This window comes from Quercus robur, chromosome 2 (genome assembly GCF_932294415.1).
Source record: "Quercus robur chromosome 2, dhQueRobu3.1, whole genome shotgun sequence".
Lineage (NCBI taxonomy): Eukaryota > Viridiplantae > Streptophyta > Magnoliopsida > Fagales > Fagaceae > Quercus > Quercus robur.
Window position 1 is genome coordinate 35,307,171 of NC_065535.1, and position 22,279 is coordinate 35,329,449.

General features: G+C 35.5%; 1 protein-coding gene across 1 annotated transcript; it reads right to left on the reverse strand.

Moving 5' to 3' along the window:
- Nucleotides 1-10,424: 10,424 nt before the first annotated feature.
- On the reverse strand, nucleotides 10,425-16,000 carry LOC126713504 (protein NRT1/ PTR FAMILY 5.10-like). The gene is made up of 4 exons (XM_050413263.1): nucleotides 15,798-16,000; nucleotides 15,483-15,700; nucleotides 12,321-12,868; nucleotides 10,425-11,411 (listed from the first exon to the last, which is right to left on the reverse strand). The coding sequence occupies exons 1-4, from the start codon at nucleotides 15,913-15,915 to the stop codon at nucleotides 10,595-10,597; spliced, it is 1,701 nt and encodes a 566-aa protein (XP_050269220.1). The 5' UTR covers nucleotides 15,916-16,000; the 3' UTR covers nucleotides 10,425-10,594.
- Nucleotides 16,001-22,279: the final 6,279 nt, after the last annotated feature.

Genomic DNA, 22,279 nt, shown 5'->3' on the forward strand with positions numbered 1-22,279 from the left:
TTCAACCATTCACAACAATTAGAAACACAGTCATCATGTGCTGTTCATAATACATCTACAGTATTTAATTTGGTTGGAATAAAACTAAACTCCTATTTTCACAGACTAGGCAACAGAGAGAAAACTTCTTAAACTGGTGGGCATAAGTGATGCAACTTGGATTAGAGGACCAGAGAGCTCGTACAATTTATATGAAGTTTTCAAGAAAAGCTTCATTTTTATTTACCCAAAAGTATCTTAGGAGATCAAATAAGGCTTTTGGGGGTCTTTTATGTGTTTTTCATGACTTGGTTATAAGTGTTTGTTGTTCTTTCATGGTTGAACTAAAGCTTTTATATATGAATTATTCTTGTGACATTGACCAGCATCGGCTTTATATATATGATAGGAATACTAAACATTTTTTTTTTTTTTGGTATTTCAATAATCCCCCATTTGTGTATTATCCATAGTTGTCAGTATCGTACGATACGCAATACGTATCGTACGATATGTATCGTATCGTATGTAAAAAGTTCTGTATTGTATTGGCGTATCGTAAGTACTCATGAATTGTACGATACCATGTGCATATCGTATGAATCGTATCGTAAAATTGTACGTATCATACGATACATAGACAAATGCTTTAAAATGAAATTTTTTGTTAAAATTTGTATTTTTATCTGAATCTAACAAGTTGTTAAACTTATTTTTAACACAAAATTATTAGTTTTCTTAATTTAGCCTACTAAAATAACATATTCATAAATTATTTTTTACTCTCCTACAATTGGACTACATAGTACATACTTACCCTTCACTTTAGTATTTACAAATTTATTTTATATACTATGAATAAAATATTAATTGACAATATAAATTTTTTTATTTTTGTCATTATTGTTATAAGTCCAAGAAACTAGAATGCCAAAAAAAAAAATTTTATAAAAAAATTATTGAAATAAAAAGAACAAGAAGAGATAGTAAATGTTAATGATGAATGACGATGAACAAAATTTTAATGAAGAAATAAGTTTGCAAAATTATAAACATGATGATAGCATTGACTTAGATGGGGTTGATTAGGCAATTTGATGAATATAATGAAAATAAATTATTATTTTTGGGTCATTTGTAATATATTATCATTTTTGAATGTAAATGTGTATGTTATAAACACGTGCTAGTTTGATTTATTTAGTTAGCTTGTTAAATATTATTACATAAGTGATGAATAAATTAGTTATTAGTTAAATATATTCAAAATTTATAATGAATATACCATTTATATATGTATATTTATAATTTTTATAAATTTTAGTAAGTGTTTGTGTATCTTACGATACACGATATGAAAAAATAAAAAATCGATTCACGATACGATTTATGTTTTGACAACTATGGTATTATCCAATATGAATGGCCTCTTTGGATATAATAGCAAATAGAACTTAATAGTTCAGAGTAATTAACTATACAAAATGTTTTGTAGCATAATTTTGTCAAATACCACACTTTCTTAGCAATCAAATGTATATATATTATGATTGAATTGTCAACCTTAAGAATATGTTCTGGATTCTCTGAAAGAAGTGGATATTAATCTTTTGATATTTTCAGTTGCTCCTCTATTAATGAAGAAGTTATCAAATGTGTTCATTGATTGGTTAGATTGGAGATGTTAATTTGACAAGGAGGAAATTTTTGAACAATGTGACCTTTATACTGTTGCGAATAGGAAAAATCTTAGGATCTTTGTTTTTGTTTTATTTATTTTATGGTTGAAAATCTTAAATACTTTTTTTTAGATGGTTACTATATACTACTAACCCCGTAGCTTGAACCTCCCCTCACCTCCTAAACTTTCAAGTATTTTACGTATAAGAAAGTGTCAATTAAGTTGCAAGAAGGCTCTTAGCAAATCTTAAATACTTAAAGCTTGCTACACTCAAAGAATGACATTAATTGATTGAAGTTCTATTTTGCTAATCACAATGTAATATTCATGTTATTACTGTTGTTGTTACATAGAATGGCATTTAGTTTGTTTCGTTGTTATTACTATTGAGCATATTTTTGATGAAGTGTCTCATTTGTGAAATTTGATTGTAATTAGTTTATCATTTTTGTTGAATAGAATGACATGATTAAATTTTTTTTGTTATTGTTTTAATGCAAGAGATTTCCACTGACCCAACCAATAAGATAATGAGAACTTCTAAAGAAAAAGAAATTACAATTTTTTTTAAAAAAATCTATTATATGAGTTGGAATTTACTTGCGCATCGCGCCCTCACGCTAGTATTATATAAAACTAGTCGCAGACTTGCACACTGCGCGTAATAATTTTTAGGCAAAATACTATTTTAGCCCCTAGACTTTGTAAAGAATTAAAAAAAAAAGTTTTATCATATTTTTTATAATTTGTTTATAACGTTTCTTACCATTATCATATATTTATTGATTGATGATTTGCATAACATAGACATTAAATAAGAGGTAGAATTGTTCATTAGATTTTTTAAAGTCATGGTATATATATAAGGTTAAATGAAATGTCAAAAAATGAGATTATAAAATTTTCCAACTTTATTTTTAATATAATTTCTAAATTACTAAAGAACATCTCATTTTTAGTTATGATAGGAAATATAATTTCCCTAGTTAGAGTTTGATTAGTTTTAAGCTTAAATTTTGTATTATTATATTAAATTTTTTATTATTGATTTAAATAAGTGAATGTAATGGTTGATTTTATTGCACTATAAAGTTTTCAATAATGTCTTTTGTATAGTCATTTCTATATTATTTCTTACTCCTCTTGGCCACTTTTTTTATTTTCCAAATAATGGTTACTATTGACGTTTGATTTCATTTCATTTTTTCTTCCATCATTTATTCTTGATTACTTTGTATGTTCCCTTGCTAGTTGTAGTTTTTATGGTTAACAAAGGGGTTTTTTTTTTTTTTTTTTTTTTTTTTTTTTTTTTTTTTTTGAATTTTCAAGGAAATACGAAAGGCATTTACCTAGTCTGGTCTCTATCAATTAAGATGTCCATAATATCTTAACGGAAGTAATAATGAGCATTAAATTTTTTTAGTGTATGAAGCGGTTAGGTTAGTGGTATGTCAAAGTTAAAAAAATTAAAAAAAAATAATTCCAAGGAAATGTAAAAGGCCTTTTTTTTGAAAAAGGAAATGGGAAAATTTTGAATTGTAGAAATATGATTGGTTTAATTACCTTGTTTATAGACTTCATTATTAAGTAATAATCATCTAAATTATAGTAGACCACACAAGATAAATATGTATAGATGATGTGGGGCCCAATAATTTATGGGCCCTGCCCGCTTGCTTATGGGGAGTCCACAGGCCTAAGCCGAAGAAGGCCATGGCCCAAGCTCAAAGATAAGAAGCTCAAAATGGCCCAGGGATACAGCCGAGGACAGCTTGGTCCTCGGCAGACCCAAAGTCTCATTGATGAAAGTGGTATACAGGCAAACTTTAAAGATCAGAAAATATCTCAGGGAAGTTGTCCTTAATACCCTTCACTAATGAGACTCTGCACCTAACAGAACCGGATTTTTAGGCTTTATTAACCATTCCCAACAATTCTGGGATTAGACTGACGGGACAAATATCAGTCCTGGAAAAGTTGACCCTACACGTGGACGAGGGACATCGAACGTAAGCTAGTATAAAAGAAAAGGTAAACTAATCAGAAATGGGGGGATCTCATCTCACTTCCTGGGAAAAACTCCAGGGATGAGAATGCCCGGACAATATATGTACACCACCACGAAAAACCCACCGCCGGGTAACCGGAGAAAGACATTAGTGCTCCTCGGACAGGATCCGAGGAGTCCAATCCTTCAGGTTATGAAGTTGTAGGGCTTGGATACCTAGACTGAAGCCCTTTCTTACCTGAGTTTCCCTAAGACCCGGCCTGGACCAACGCCCCGTGACCAGAACGATAGCCTTTTAAGCCCACTCTCTACAAATCATATTGTGAGGGATCCTTCACATGCGAGCCCAACGTCATTGTTGGGCCGTTTGAGAATCATGTCCCTACAATTGGCGCCGTCTGTGGGGAGGCTTGCGCGTTGGCACGGGTGGCGCATGAGTCAACTCTCTAGCAAGCAGAGATTCGCGAGTTTTTCCCATCCCCGGCGACGTACAGTTGTTACTTTGACATAAGTTTCTGCTAGGGGCTACGCCTTGCACTGCTAACGGCGCGGGCAGCTCTAGGGGCTTCCGGCCTCAAGCCAGCTCTCCCCTCCCTGGCCTAGGGGTTAACCTTCGAAAAATAAATAAGTATAGAGAAAAAATTACTTAAAAAAGATATCTTACAAGTTTTGGACAGAACCAAGGCCTTGTATGGTCCTCAGACCCAAGCCTATGGGGAAACCAAGTACAAAAAAGATATCTTACAAGTTTTGGACAGAACCAAGGCCTTGTATGGTCCTCGGACCCAAGCCTATGGGGAAACCAAGTACAAAAAAGATATCTTACAAGTTTTGGACAGAACCAAGGCCTTGTATGGTCCTCGGACCCAAGCCTATGGGGAAACCAGGTACAAAAAAGATATCTTACAAGTTTTGGACAGAACCAAGGCCTTGTATGGTCCTCGGACCCAAGCCTATGGGGAAACCAGGTACAAAAAAGATATCTTACAAGTTTTGGACAGAACCAAGGCCTTGTATGGTCCTCGGACCCAAGCCTATGGGGAAACCAAGTACAAAAAAGATATCTTACAAGTTTTGGACAGAACCAAGACCTTGTATGGTCCTCGGACCCAAGCCTATGGGGAAACCAAGTACAAAAAAGATATCTTACAAGTTTTGGACAGAACCAAGGCCTTGTATGGTTCTCGGACCCAAGCCTATGGGGAAACCAAGTACACAAAAGAAAAACCATAAGTTTTGGACGGAACCAAGGCCTTGCATGGTCCTCGGACTCAAGCCTATGGGGAAACCAAGTACACAGAAGCACAATCGGAGTTCCCTGCTTCCCAGTCGACTGCTCGGATGGATTATTTAGAGATTATCAGTCTTGGACGGTATTCACACGCTTATCACAGAATATTCAACTGTTACCCCGGTTAGTTTCCTAAGTTTGATTTACTATGAATTATCGATATAATGCCTGGTAGTATTGGTAAATTAGAGTTAGTTAGATTATGTTTCAAGGTATCTTGCTCTAAATATTCTTGAAGAAACACACACATAGGGCACACCCATTCACAAAGTAATGATGCCCAAAAGATCAGTACTCAAAACATGTAAATAAATTTCTATTTTTACTAAAACAAAGAAGTAGTACAGCGTACAATAAAAAGCTGGAATCAGCTTACGTCAGAGCTCACTACATAATTGAGTAGAAAGATGCAAAGAATAAAACAAAGCCGAGGAGCAGTACAGACAAGAGGTTGGCTACTAAAGCTAACCACATAACCAAAAATAAAGATACAAGAGAATAAGGGAAAACCGATGAGGTGGGTCAGAGGAGAGGTTGGCTACTGCTCCAAGACCTTGCTCTTCCTAAATGCTTTTACATGCCCATGACTCAGGCAGCAAAAGAAACCCAACTTGAGCCTGACACCGCTGAAGGAAAGGTGTAGGGAGTTGGAAGTTGAGGGGCTTTCTCTAAATATTTGCCAGCCACAAGGCAAAGGCGTTAATGGCGGAGAATCTTCCTTCTGACACGCCAAAATTCTGGCATGAACAGAACCTGCTTCGGATTTTGACTAAAAGAGGGAGAGACACCCTTTCCCCTCGGTCGAAATGGAGTATTCTCCTGAACTTATGCTTCCTGTGCCCATACCTTACTATTTTGAGTCTCATGAGGACACGACGCTTCTGTGGCGGAAAGAGTTCTTTTTCCTCAACCCTCGCCTCAGACATGATATACTAAGGGAGGAAACTGAAGGACTTGTGCGAAGGTAAAACACCTTTCTTTCCTATTTATTTAAAAGGTAAGATGGTGGCATTTAATTCTCGCAGCATCCCAAGGAACGCTACACACAAAATGACTCTGGCTCAACTTCCAACGTCAACTACAACCACAAGATTAAAAGAAGCCTCGTAAAGGCGCACCTCGAACATTGGGACGTCAGAGAGTACCGCGTGGCCAAAGGTTGTAGAGATACCTCCTAATTCGTGGGCGTAGTGACTTCGCGGCCCAGGCCTGCTCTGCATGAGGGCCCAGGGACTGTGGCCCACGCCGAGAAGTAGCCGTTGCCGAGGACAACCCCTGCTCGGCGCCTAGTGAAATATCTGAGGAAAGGGAGAATCTGAACTCAAAAAGTTTTGGACAGAACCTAGGACTTGCATGGTCCTCGGACTCAAGCCTATGGGGAAACCAAGTACACAAAAGAAAAAACATAAGTTTTGGACAGAACCTAGGACTTGCATGGTCCTCGGACTCAAGCCTATGGGGAAACCAAGTACACAAAAGAAAAAACATAAGTTTTGGACAGAACCTAGGACTTGCATGGTCCTCGGACTCAAGCCTATGGGGAAACCAAGTACACAAAAGAAAAAACATAAGTTTTGGACAGAACCTAGGACTTGCATGGTCCTCGGACTCAAGCCTATGGGGAAACCAAGTACACAAAAGAAAAAACATAAAGTTTTGGACAGAACCTAGGACTTGCATGGTCCTCGGACTCAAGCCTATGGGGAAACCAAGTACGCAAAAGAAAAGAAAAACACAAGTTTTAGACAGAACCCAGGCGTTGCGAAGTCCTCGGACTCAAGCCTTTTTGGGGAAACCAACTACTCGGATGGGGAAGGTTCTCAGCTCAAAATACTGTAAAAGGTTAAGGCCAATGTGTTAAGAAGATGGCAAAACGATCCAATGTTCATTAGCCTAAGGAAACTGATCATTTTGCGGGCGACATGTCCTCGGATGGTTACTTCTTACACCGTATTAAACACTCAGTCCTTATCTCGGCTAATTTTAAGGTGAGTCTCGTTCCTCACTGGTCGGCATTGCCATTTCGAATAATTTTATTAAAGTTATGGTGGCATCTTTTTATTAGCAAGTATTTTGGCCTTAGTTGTCATTGATTCAAATGCTATACTATTGTGTCGAGCAGTGCTCGCAAATTTATTAAAACATATAAACAGAACATGCGAAGTAGAATAACAATAACTTTTATTAATATGAAAAATTACTACAACGTACAAAGAAGGGCTTAAACAAGCCTATACAAAAATGAATTGCCAAAGCAACAATAGCATCCGCAATACAGATAAGTAAACAATCAGATGTCTTTTAAACTCGCCTTCAAAGTCTCTCCAATCTCTGCCTCAATACTGTTCATATCAAGAGAAGAACCTTCTTTAGAAAAAGATGAAGGAGAAGGAAGAAGAATTGGAACACATGGAAGCACTTCAGCAAGCTCTTGTCATCAAGGAGCGCGAAGGAAGAAGAAGATGGAGGACATGAGTAAGAAGGAGGAGAAGAAGAGGGAAAAGGTGAGAAGGAAGAAAGAGAGGCAAAGGGTGGCGCCAGTGAACGAAGAGAGGAAGAAGCAGAGGCATTTAGTCCCTGCCCCAGTCCTGACTCCTAACACACTGGTGCCATGTTAGATATGCTCATGAGAGAGCGGATGGTGGTGATAATGGATGTTTTTGACTCAGTCACACCGAAAGTGAGATGTGACGAGTCCCTGCTTCGGATTTTGGCTAAAAGGAAGAGGAGACAAATCTTGAGTCTCCGCCATCCTTGCCCTGACCGAGCCATCTCAAGCTTTATTAGGACATGGCGTTTATGGGAAAGGAACGGTTTATTCATGGCTGACTACTATGGTGAACGTATTATTGGATAGGGTATAACCAGAGGGAAGAAGTGAACTCTGGGAAGAGCCTGGGGGATTCAGATATGAGAGAATCCCTTTTTGTTCTCTCTCTTTATATAAGGGATGAAGAAGAGGGTACATAACACGTTCAGATCCCCAGGGAAACCTACAAATAAGAATACGCCGTTTCGTTCTCCCACGCCATCAATAACCGTTAGATCTGAGAGGCCTCGTAAAAGAAAAACATTAAAGGCATGCTTCGGATAGCCAAACGGCATAAACGCATCGCGCGTAAATTGAGGGAAACGTCCTGTAGACCAGCGCGTTCCCTGGGGAGGTGAAGAGTCGCCAACGTCGATCAAGGGTTGAATTAAACGAGCCACAATAAAGGCTCGGTATTATCAAAACCCACCTTTCCAACCAAGATGTTGGACGGCAGGGTTTTGAGGGGCTATTGTGGGGCCCAATAATTTATGGGCCCGGCCCGCTTGCTTATGGGGAGTCCACAGGCCTAAGCCGAAGAAGGCCATGGCCCAAGCTCAAAGATAAGAAGCTCAAAATGGCCCAGGGATACAGCCGAGGACAGCTTGGTCCTCGGCAGACCCAAAGTCTCATTGATGAAAGTGGTATACGGGCAAACTTTAAAGATCAGAAAATATCTCAGGGAAGTTGTCCTTAATACCCTTCACTGATGAGACTCTGCACCTAACAGAACCGGATTTTTAGGCTTTATTAACCATTCCCAACAATTCTGGGATTAGACTGACGGGACAAATATCAGTCCTGGAAAAGTTGACCCTACACGTGGACGAGGGACATCGAACGTAAGCTAGTATAAAAGAAAAGGTAAACTAATCAGAAATGGGGGGATCTCATCTCACTTCCTGGGAAAAACTCCAGGGATGAGAATGCCCGGACAATATATGTACACCACCACGAAAAACCCACCGCCGGGTAACCGGAGAAAGACATTAGTGCTCCTCGGACAGGATCCGAGGAGTCCAATCCTTCAGGTTATGAAGTTGTAGGGTTTGGATACCTAGACTGAAGCCCTTTCTTACCTGAGTTTCCCTAAGACCCGGCCTGGACCAACGCCCCGTGACCAGAACGATAGCCTTTTAAGCCCACTCTCTACAAATCATATTGTGAGGGATCCTTCACATGCGAGCCCAACGTCATTGTTGGGCCGTTTGAGAATCGTGTCCCTACAGATGATTTTTTTTTTTTTTTTGATTATTCATGAATCACTATTTCATTGTTTACTTATAAATATCTAAATTAAATTTTTTTTAAATCTAAATTAAAATAGATGAATATGTAGAGGTAAAATTATATGAAAAATTAAAACTACCCAAGATAAACGTTTAACCACTGGTAGATATGTGTTTTTTGAAGACTATAAGTTTGCTTGGTTCCTTTACCTGGAACTATATAACTATGCAAATATTTTTGCAAATAGTTCCATCATTAGCAAATTATCAAATTTGGTGGCCTTACATGAACTCTGGTTTTGTGACAAATTTTTTTTTTTCTTTTTGTCGAAACAACTTAAGAATATTAAAACTTAAGTTATCACATGTGATAACTGTAAAACACGTTAGTCATATGAAAAATAGAAATGTTTAAAACGCTTTTTTAGTAGACTGTAATATAAAACATTTTTTTCTCAATATTTTATGTAAATTTTCCCATAAGATCATAATATTTTTGAGAAGAAGAAGAAGAAGCAAACACAATGCTAACACATAATATAAAATTATTAAGTTTGCATGATTTAAATTTGTGGCAAAAAAAAATTAATATATCTATGATAAAGGTTTTTATCTAAATGATATATAGCAGTCCATATTTTTTTAGTCTTGATTCAAAAAGTCCATTCTCAATAGCCTTATAAGACTACAAATTGCTCAATCTATAGGCCTAGACACATTCAAAGAGTAATATCTAAATTATAAATTATATGACCCTTTATCATACAAATATTTTGATTCTCCTAATGTATGGTAAAGGAAGGCAAGTGTGTGTCTAGCCATTTTCTTGATTTGTGCTGCATAAGTATGGAGGATGTGACTGAATTTAATGTTGAATAAAATATAAGATAAGAAGAAAAAAGAGTAAAAATAAAATATATAACAATAAACGTCAAATTATCCAAGTCATTCTATGCAATATAATAACATTATATTATTATATACTATATATCTAATATAGAAGGATAATATTTAATAATAAAAAACAATAGAAAAGATAACAACTTAAAAGAAAAAACTAAATCGCATCAACCATAAGTACAATTCTAATTAACACAAATATTTTCTGTGTGAGAAAACTATGCATAGAATGAAAAAGAAAATGTCAAATATATAATAATATGATAAGAATAAGAAGAGTAAAATAAAGGAAGATAAAATGGTAGAGAATGAATGATATTAAGGTAGAAATTAGTGGGGAAATAAAAGAGATAAAAATGAGGGAGAGTTTTGAAAAATTAATAATAAAAATAATGGTTAAAAAATATTTTAATTTTTAAATAATGGAGTTTTAAAGTCACCTTATTAAATGAGAAAATATTTTAAAAAATATATAGGAAAAATTAGAAACAAAAAATGATAATAACGTAACTGCTGAGGTAGCTCAATTGGAGCGCAGTAACAATAAATACTATACTTTAGTTTTTACAAATACATTTAGCTCTAGACGAGCCTCACATCCCACATGCAACTTGCCATGTATATGAGTACACTGCAACAATATGAGAGTACACTGCACTCTTACTACTTATCACAAATAAACGTGGGATGACTGTACCTATGTTGTACTTTTCCTATTATAAATATAAGATTTTGCAAAATATACATATGCAGCCAATGCTATTGCACTGAGTCCTGCAAGTACCCAATAGAAGTAATCAAGATGTGCCCGATTAAGATTATCAGCAAACCAACTATTTGTGCCATCCCTGCCGGTCACTTCTTCAATGACAGAGACGAGAAAGCTACTTAAAAAATTCCCGACCCCAAAAATACTGAGATAGAGGGCGAGGCCCACACTTCTTAATTCAATTGGGACCTGATCATAGAAGAATTCTTGTAGGCCAACCACAGTGAAAACATCAGCAATTCCTGACAGAACATATTGAGGAAGAAGCCACCATGCACTCATTGGAATAGTCACATTTGGCATATCAACTAGCTCATATTCTTTGGCAATTTTGAGCCTTTTCATTTCAACTAGAGCTGCAACTACAACGCAAATGGCAGAGAAAAGCATCCCAATTCCAATTCTCTGTAACATCGTGATACCAGAGGGATTTCTAGTAAAAGCTCTTGCTATAGGAACAAAGATGCGATCATATATAGGAATGACGAGAATAATGGACAGGTTGACAAAGAACTGTAGTGAAGCAGCTGGTATCTCAAAACCAGGAAAAATTGTTCTGTCCATAGTAGCACCTTGCTTGGTAAAGAAAGTTGAGATCTGAGCATACACAACAGCATATCCCAAGCTCGTAACCCATATTGGAACAAGCCTAAGAACAGTCTTTGCTTCTTCAATGTTACTGAAAGAACAAACCTTGCCTTCTTCTTTTGAACCATCTGGGGACAACAAGGCTTTGTTAAGAAACCTGCAACATCAGAGGATTCAGATGGCCCTATAAGAGGACTTGTTATCTAATTTAATTAACTGATTCAAAGTTGTTTAGTGAGTCAACTTCTATTGCAAGAGGAAGAATTGTCCAGTACCTACGAATCACATTATGGCATTCTTAATATAATAGAAGTTCCTTGTACTATTTTCAAATTTGTTTCCCTTTCTTTGGAAAAGCAGAAGTCATCTTGTGTCATGCTAAAAAGTTGCATCCTAAAAAGATGTAAGAGCCCTCTAATTTGGGACCAGTTTTAGGTAAGCGAATAGCCAAATAACATGGATACTGAGCCCGCAATTTGTTGCTTTTGGTGGAAGCCGCTTGCCATTACATGAAGACCCAATCTCTACTTAAAAAGCTTGTACTTAGTGCACCAAGCTCCCATTTTTATAATATTTGGGAGATGTGATAAATAAGCAGGCTTACCGCCCCCACCGCACCCTTTTTTTTTTTTTTTTTTGGTATTGTGGGGTCTTATTCTAAAGGAGTGTCAAGGTCAATAACTGGTAATGAAATCTTATAGAAGAACAAAAGAGAGTCCGTTTGAGAGTAATTATTAAGTACTCTCGGAGTACGAAAAATGGTATTTCTTCTTCTCACATTCATGGTAGGGTCCACTCATTAAATTTATGGCGAGATCCATCATAAATTTGAGAAGAGAGAGTACCATTTCTCTGTACTCTGAGAGAAAATATTTTCCTCCGTTTGGAAGCCTCTTGATAAATTAATTTTACTATTTCCAAGTTCTTTTGAAATTGTCAAAGACATTGTGAGTAAACCGAAATAAAAAGCATATCTAAGACTTCAAATGTCCCATAATTTGTTACTGGACCTATATTTCTACTTTTCTATTTTCCTTTCCTCTTAATTTATCTGCACTTATCTTACTTGAATTGTTCAGAGCTATGGTGTGGCAGGGTTGCATGAGCTTCCTCTTCAATAATTATTGGCGAAGGGGTAGTACGCCAATTTTTAACAGCAGCAACAAAGACTCGACCAATCCTGAGAAATGGGCTTTTCTCATCCCCTTTAACACTATATCGATAAGTCCTGGTACCGAGCAAGAAAACGCCCAATGCAGCAACCATCAGAATACAAGGAATTCCAAATCCCAGACCCCAACTAAGGTTTTCTTGTATATAGCATGTGACCAAATTTGTAACAGCAGCACCCCCACATATACCAAAATACCACCAGTTGAAGAATGAGCTTTTGGCTTTGCACTCCTCAGGATCTAGTCCATCAAACTGATCAGCTCCAAACGCCTGAACACAAGGTTTGTGTCCACCTTTCCCAACTGCGACTAGATATAGAGATAAGAAGAATAAGATTACTTGGAGCTGACAAGTAGAACGTAACATAATTTTGTTGGCGTCTATGTAATCAGGAGTGCTTAGAGAAGGAAGCATAGCCGACATGGTCAACAAGCCTAGTCCCTGTGATTCATCCCAATCCAAGTCAAAGATTATTTAATAGAAAAATATGACAGAAGCTTCTAACACAATGCTGAATAAGGCATTTCTCTCAAAGTCAAGATTACGTATAAATTAAGGTTCAGCATGTGTCTTTTATTTACTGGTCTAGCACAGTAAATAAATAAATAAATAAATAAATATATTATACGGGTTAATTAGTTCTGTTAGTTCAGGTGTTAATTTGCTCTGTTTTTTCTTTTAGCACATAGCATATCAAGCAAGAACAGAATAGGATCGAGGAATAAAAAATTTTGCACCTTGCCTTTCCACAGACTTATGTACAATGTTGACTGTCTCAACAGCTTTCATACAAGGTATGAATGCTCGTTAGACCGTCAACATTGTATATAAGATGTCATATATGGTAACTTATGCCTAGGAAAGACAGTAGAAAAATGTTAAGAATTGGACAAAGTTCAATTTGGTCTCTCAACCATTAATTTTAAAACCAATGCGATATCATCCTTGAGTCTCCCTCCCACTACCCATAAAAAAGAAAGAAAAAAAAAAGTCTCCCTCCCACCTATTTATCTTTTAAAATGGAATTAATAGTTGAAATTGACTTGATTTTTGAATTTTTTTTTACATTTTTTATAATAACCTTTTCACGTGTGCCTACAGGGGCGTAGCCAGGATTTTTTATATGGGGGGGCTGATTTTCGACGATGATGATTATGTTGTATGAATAGTCTATATATTTAGGTTAATAGGGACCTTCTTTGAGATAAGCTCGTCGGATTTCATCTTGTTTGTTGATAGGAAATTCACATATTTGTTTACGTGATATTGGATCACGATCTCTCTTCAGATTGAATTCTTGAACATTTGGAGGGGTGTTCATCAGGCATTGAAGTATCAACATTAATTTCTACAGCCACAGGTGTCCAAAATTTTGAATTGCTTACATCTTTTTTCTTTAAGAATGCATCAATTGTTTTTTGTTTGCTCATAATTCTTTTAGCTTTAAGAATATGACTCAAAAATTAACCTGAAAAGGACTTAAAAAATAAAATCTTAATTGGAAATTTTTACTTAATTATATGGATGTTATTCATACTCAAGAAAAAAAATAAAATTTCCACTATAATTTAAATAGTCAACCCATCATCATTCCTATTATTCAAATTTTCCTGTATTTTAATTTTTTTTAATTAAGAATAACCCCTCAAACAAAAGCAAAAATTAAACACAGAAGTACACAACATAAACCAAACAATTTAACAACACCTACTGTCACATGATATCTAACTAATCAAAAATAGTTAATAAAAAAAAAAAAAAAAAAACCTAGAAACTTTATCTTCACAAAATGCAAACTTTATCTTCCCTTCAAGACTCATCACAAACAACCTCCCCATGCCCATGCCTTCAACCATATATTTCTCTAAAAATCTATGAAAAATTAAAGAGCATGTGAATATTTAAGTGTAGATAGTTGAGAAAAAAAAAAAAAAACACTAAAAAGAAACGAAGCGAAAAATGAAAACTCACCCTCTAGCTACACCCCTGCTCTAAATGATTTATTTTAAGAAAGCAAGAAGAAAGAAAATAATAGTCAATTTTTTTTTTTTTTGGATCGTGAGGACTGAGTTTGAGAGGAGAGCTGAGCTGAGCAGTGAAAAGAGTCTAAAGAGATGAAAGTCTAGTGCTTAAATAAGAGAAGAAAACTCACCAGACAGTCACCAAGTTCTAAATCCTGAAATTTGACAATAAAATATGTTGAGTGATTTGTTTTAGAAAGCAAGCAGAAAGAAAAAATTGGTCAAGATTTTACTTTTTTTTTTTTTTTTCTCGGACCGAAGGAGTGATGCTGAGTTTTGGAGGTTGGTAGGTGGTACCAGTGGGAGGTGAAAGTGTATCAAAAAAAAGAGTAAAGAGAATAGGGATTCCGTGGGTGGGTTTTTGAGATGGAGAAAGTGAAATTTTGTTGTTTTTGTGTATGGATTTTGAGTATTTAAATGTAAGTGAGCTTGCTTTTTGTTTTATTTGGGGTATAAGAGGCCTAAACTAAAGGCTTTTAGCTAGGTAAATAGAGGCCTAAAACTAAAGCTGTGAGGCCTAAAACTAAAGTTGTAAGAATAGAGACCTAAAACTAAAGGCTAAAAGCTGGGAGAATAGAGGCCTAAACCTAAAGCTGTGAGAATAGTGGAGATTGGGGGGGGGGGGGGCCGGATGTCCAACATTGGAGGGGTCCAATCAATTTTCTTACATACACTAATGAATTTTTTTTCTTTTTTGCAGGGGCCACGGCCCCCCCAAGGGACAACGTGGCTCTGCCCCTGTCAGCCTAATTTGCCACATTAGCTAGTTTGTATAAACTTAAATGGGAGAGAAAGAACTAAGGACCTAATCGATATTGAAAGTTGAGGAGGGACCAAATTGAACAGCTAACAACTTTAAATTTGACATGTTTTATCAACTTCTACAAATTTCTCTTTCAAGGTAAATAGGCTATAGATAAGAAAAAAAACATATCAATCAACCAGCAATTTGGAGAAGCATTTAAGTTCAAAACAGCTTTAGCCTATCTGAAGCCCATTACAAAGCTTGACACTAGATTTATTCAGAAATGTACCAAGATGTAGATAAGAGAAGCAACGGCAATAGTGCGGTAGCGACCCAGAAAAGAATCAGCCAGGAATGCTCCCAAAAGAGGAAGCAACGACGCTGTTCCGGACCAAACGTTAACATTCTCCGCGGCAGTGGCTGTGGACTGACCCAGCGGTCCCGTCAAGTACGTTATCAAGTTCGCGCTTATCCCATAGTATGCAAACCTCTCCGCCACTTCCACACCTACATATAACAAATCTATCAGAAAACGCACACACAAAGTATATGAAAAAATTAGTGGGTACTGTATTACTCATGTATGTGGTGTTAAAAGTGCTACCTATGATGAAATATGCGGACCTCCAGCCACCAGTGTTCGTTCGGAGGACTGGGCGGCCTTTGTAGTCTACGGCACCATGCACAGTGTCTGTCGACAGTGACACAAGTGGGGTGTCCATGTTATGGCCGCCTATCTTCTTTGCTTTCCTACTACTTTGGACTTTCCCAACACTTCTGAACCGTAAAAAAGAGTTTTTCCTAAAAGCAAGCAAGCAACAACCACGAAATCAACGTAAACATATTTCGTTTTCGTACATCATCAACATGTTCCATCCTTCCACCTGTTTCTTCTCTTTTTCCTTTTTTTGTCTTTTTTTTTTTTGGTTAACATCGACCACTTTATGAGGTGTTTTATATACGGGTCGTTTCTTCTCTTTTTCCTTTTTTTGTCTTTTTTTTTTTTTTTTTTTTGTTAACATCGACCACTTTATGATGTGTTTTATATATGGGTTGAGTTAAAGTTACGTCATGTTGGATAATATTATTTTCATATAATCTTTATGTTTGTAAAATTAGATTAATAGTTATGTCATCAGTCAACAATAATACTTATTAGAATATACAAGAAAATAATAATAGTGTTTTAAACCGGGTTTATAATATATTACATAACTAGATCAGTACAACTACAACAAAAGAACCTAACCTTTGTAATTGTAGATTGTAGTTATAAACAGTGAACATTAGACACACACAACTAATATGAGATAAACATCCCTATTTTTTTTAAGTAAACAGTAATACTTATTAGAACACACATAAAATAATAATAATGTTTTTAGATGGTATAACATTGCTTAAAGTTACACCAAGTATAACTTGAACTCAATCCTTTATATATATATTAAGGGTAAATTGCAAATTAGCTCCTAAAGTTTGGGGGTGATTGAATTTTACACCTTGAAATTTCAATTTAATTTTTTTATGAGATTTATCTAGTTTTGTTTTGTTTTGTTTTTGATTTTTTTTTTTTTGTTTTTTGTTTTTGTTTTTGAGTATATGAGTTAAAACTAAACTCTATCCATTGGACATTTGGACTGCCGTATCAGCCAATTTGATGATAAACTTTTGGACTGCCGTTACTATCCCCAGGAAAAAAAATATATTAAATTAAAGTCACAAATATCAAATATGTCATTCTTAAAATAATAAATAAATATAAAAATCCATTTTTTTATAGGAAGCTCATCAACTTGTCATTACTGTGTGTGTTTGCGCTCTGCAATTCGACCTGTGGGAGTCTTGAACCACAGCCAATCGAACGTACCAATCGTTAGCAATAGTGAATTATAAATCTCCAGAAATAAGAATTTTAATTTTGTGTAGTACTTTAAATTATACGATAATTTTTTTTTTTTTTTTTTGGCGACTGTGCTGGTTGTTTCATGTTTGTAATGGGATGATAATTGATAAGCTCTCTGCGTGGGCAGAATGATATTTGCGGGTTTTCAGTATATAATACAAGGCTTTGCAGGTGCTTGCGAAATGTTCTCTTAGAACATCAAGGCATAGGCAAGATCAGTACAAGAGGTATAAGAGTTTTTAACATTATATATGCAACACCATGCAACCAGCGTGCTGATGTATTAGCCAAATTGGGCTCTAGACTTAAGATTCTACATTTGGGCTTTTGCTTTTGCCTAAGTTGCATGGATACCAACACCAATACGGGTAAGGGGTACGGCAATTTTTGAAAAATAAATAAGGGTACGACACGTCTGGGATACGGCAATTTTTGAAAAATAAATAAGGGTACAACACGTCTGGGGTACGGCAATTTTAGAAAAAATAAGGGTACGACACGTCTAGGGTATGACAATTAATTAATATTAGGGAAAAAACATTTTCCCCTTTATGTTTGGAATAATTCACAATTTCCTCTTTTATCTTTGAAACCAACCAATTTCCCCTTAATGTTTGGAAAATGAGCAAATACCCTCAATTTGTTACCTTTTTTAGTTAAATCTATCAAAAAATTTTGAAGAAATTATCAAGGAAGGGAAAAAAGTTAAGGATTGTACTGTTGTTTTCATAGATTGCATTTGTAATCATTGTAAATATTAGGGAAAAAACATTTTCCCCTTTATGTTTGGAATAATTCACAATTTACTCTTTTATCTTTGAAACCAACCAATTTCCCCTTAATGTTTGGAAAATGAGCAAATACCCTCAATTTGTTACATTTTTTAGTTAAATCTATCAAAAATTTTTGAAGAAATTATAAAGGAAGGGAAAAAAGTTAAGGATTGCACTGTTGTTTTCATAGATTGCATTTGTAATCATTGTAATATTATTGGGTTTAACTAAAAAATAATGAATTAGAGGTATTTGCTAATTTCCCAAACATAAAGAGGAAAATTGGTTGGTTTTGAAGACAAGGGGAGGAATTGTCAACTATCCCAAACATAGAGGAGTGAATATACTTTTTCCCCATTAATATATATAAGAAACTACTAGATTTAAGGATAGACATCATACTTGACCCATTTATGACCTGATATAAAACACACACTTCGTTAGGGGTGTTCACCAAATTGCATAAACCGCACAAACCGCAAAAACCGCACCAAAACTGCCTGCAAAATGGCATAACCACACCGCACCGCAAGTAATAGTCCACCGCACTGCACCACACCGCATGGTGCAGTGCGGTTTGCGGTTTTATAATAAGAAAACTGCACAAACCGCACCGCACCACACCCTCTCTATATATTAATATATTTATTTATTTTTAATATTAAATATATTATTAATAGTTTAATAACCCTAGTTTTCAAAAATAAAAAAAAGTTTAATAACCCTAGCAAGTGTTGACTAGAAAAGCCAACCCAAAATAAAGAAAAACTAACTCAATAATTTAAAACTTGGCCCAAAAAAAGGGAAAAAATATTTTTGGGTTGAGTAAGAAAAACCCAAAATTTGAAAAATATACCGATTTCAAACCGCATCTTATACATAGTATCGCACATGTGATCGCAAAAATGAGGTGCGGTGCGGTTATGGTTTTGGCTAAACTCTAAATTGCATCACATCGCACTGCACCGCACATGTGACCGCAAAAACAAGGTGCGGTGCAGTTATGATTTTAGCTAATCCTCACCGCAAAATGCGAAAAATGGCCCAAAACCGCACCGCACCGCACCACGAACACCCATACACTTCGCCACCACAGTTCCCTTTCTATTCTTTGATGTTTTCTTCTCAAGAGTGAAACCTCTCTTTCTCTCTTAGTCTTTCTCACTTAGGGTTTGTTTGGTTGGGAGGATAGAAAATAAAGAGGGAGTAGAAAAGTGGGTGGATAGAAATGATTTTTTTTTCCCTCCGTGTTTTTGGTCGAGGGAATGGAAAAGTGGAGAGATGAAAAACGCTTTTATTTGATTGAGTAGAAAAGTGTGAGAATAGAAAATATAATCTGTATAAATTTACTCTCATGCTCCTAGTACATAAAAAACAATTTTTTTTTAATAGTTTACAGAAATTTATTTATTTTTAATTACTACAAACTAACACAACTATTAAAATATCTAGCAAATTCTAACTTTTATCTCAAAAAAAAAAAAATAGCAAATAATAATAATAATAATAATAATAAGTTGCATCTGATATAAAAAATATAAAGAAAAAAGGATAAAAAGTTTACCTCGGAAAAGGGAAAAAAAAAAAAAAACTTGTGCACTATTATACCTGAAAAAAAAAAAAGTAGGAAAAAAAGAAAGACAGTAACGTAGCAGGTAGCAACAGTAACATTAAATTAATAAATAAGGAAAAGGTAGATGGGTAATTTCACATCAAACCCACTCTCTCTGCACTTTTCTCTCTAGTCTTCTTCCCAAATTGGGGAGAAAACTTTTTTCTTTTAAATGATGGGCTTGGGGAGAAAACTCCCCCACCTCCATTTTCTCTTCCTCCAAGCAAACACCCTTGTCTCCCATTTTCTCTCCCCCTCTATCATTTCAACCCAGCCAAATACACTCTTAGACTTTCTATTTTAGACATGTTATGAAAGAATTTTATGAATAACGGCCTTTTTTAGGCCAAGTAGATTACTGTTCAGTTGGCAAGAGTTTTGATTCTTGAGAATTGAAGAGTCTTGTGAATTTAAACTCCCAGCTATTTCAATTCCTTAGAAATTACACTTATACATTCAATTGGTCATGAGAATTTAGTTTTAAAATTAAAGAGAAATTACATTTAGTTGTATACCCCGTGTTTTGATCATGCTTGATCTAATTGAATTTTTTAAGAATTGATTTTACTAAATTAATAGATTTTCTATTTAATTACCTTCAAATCAGCAGAGCAACATGTGAGCGTGAGGGGGCCATGTTCCCTTCCCCTAAAAAGGTCTTGTAAAATTTGGTTAATTATTGTTGCACACGTGACACGTTTTATAATACACTTTCATATATATACACATCTTGTAATGATCTCAATTTATAATTATGAAATCCTGTTCTTATGTGTATGTACACATTGTGTAATAATCATTGCTAATATATATGAACCTATTATTGTATGCATGCAGTGGTACAATTATAGGTTCATATAACTTATAAAAAAAAAAAAAAAAAAAAAAAAAAAAAAAAAAAAAAAGGTCATTGCTTGATCTTTTGGAGTGCTGGCAAAGCCGTTTTCAGCAACACCGACTATCTTAGGTGTAGAAAGCCACACCTCTTTGTGTCAAGTGGATTTTGTGGTATGAATGAAATAGGACGGTCTTTGATGGGTGGAGTGTCTTACCTTTGTAATTAAAGAGCACATATTGAGATCCTTGTACAACTAGATGTGTGGCTCAAGGGGGCATTCATTCGATGTCCTTTCTTGATTTCTTATTTTCTCTCTCTTTGTGATTTGTATTCCTTGATTTGGGACTGTTCACATTCTTTGTGCCCGTCCCTTTTCCTTTTATAATGATATTTTTACTTAATAAAAAAATGTTTCTCCATCTTTTTTTAATCTCGTCTTCCTTTACTAAAAATTATTTGGTCCTTATATTTGATACACTATGCACAATTCAATCCAGTTTTCATTTCCATATTTTAGCAAGTTTATAAATAGGCTTCTCTCCAACCTTTGTCACCAACTTGCAATATAGTTCATTGGAATTCTTGCCTGTGACAGTGGGTGTGGGATGTGAAAGCTCGAAAATGTGTGAAAACACAAGAGCTGTTTAGACCCCCAATTAAAAATTACGGCTAGATTGCTTTTACTCTAACTTATCTAAGTACGGAAAACGAGAGTAAATGAAGTGCAATCAACGGATACTATTTTAGTGCATAAACATGAACAACAAATAATAAAAGTAAAGCACAGGAGTAAGGGAAGAGAGATGCAACCATAAGATAACACCGAGATGTGTTATCGAAGAGGAAATCGAAGAACTCGGCGAAAAACCTCTCCGCTGCCCTCCAAGTGGTAAATCGATCCACTAGACAATAAATTGGGATACACGAATAGTAAGAGACCCTCCAAGCCTAATCTACCCAATGTACCTGAGCCCTTCAAGTTTCTACTCCAACAAGGCTTCTCAAAACTGTGTCTTGTTTAGCTTTCCGGATCCTGCAATATGCCCGATTGTATCCACCAAGCCTCACCAGCTTCTTTTGGCAAATCCCCAAAAATTCCCAAGCTCCAAAACACTCTCTACACTCTGAATAGGTGTGGGTTGTGTATGGGTACAAATCTCCTTTCAAGGTATGACAATGAGAGATGGAAGGTGAAGAGGCTAGAATGATTTCTCACTAAGGATAAGTTGCTCTCTCTCTCTAAAAGATGGGTGTTTGTATTGTAGAAAACCTATCTAGGGTTTTTCTCTCTAAATGGTCTCTTTACAATTTTTGTGGGTAATGAGGGTATATATCGTATGGGTGAAGGATAAGAAAGTCACACTTAAAAATCCTCTAAGCAGAATGTTTCACGACTACCTTGCGGGAAGGCTTTACCCGTGAGACACTCGCAAAACTGATAGCCTGACATGACTTTTCAACTTCCAATTATGTGCTTCTCACGTGGCTACTTCGTAGGTAATTAGCTTTTTGCGAAATCCACTTGATCTTCAATTAAGCTTGAGTCTTCACCAACTTAATACTAAACCCAATACAGTAAAATCCCACAAAAATACAAGGAACAAAATTAAAGCAATTACAACACTTTTTGTCATGGAATAAAACCAACATAAAATATAGTTGTAAATCACAACTTTATAGGGTGCCTCCAAGATGTTTTCCTGCATTCATATGGAAGTTTCATCTGTTAGAACTGTTATCCTCTCTTTGAATTATTTCCTTGATAATCTTCTGAATTTTGGGTTTGTTACATTTTCTGTAAATCATGCATGACCTGAAATTTAACCTTTTGATATTGTTGTTCGGAGTGGCCTGAATTATAGGCACAAGTGATACAAATACTGTTGTAAACTTTATTGATTCCGTTTTTCGGCATGTAGTTATTTGATGGTGTACGTAATTTTTATTGTATTTTGCG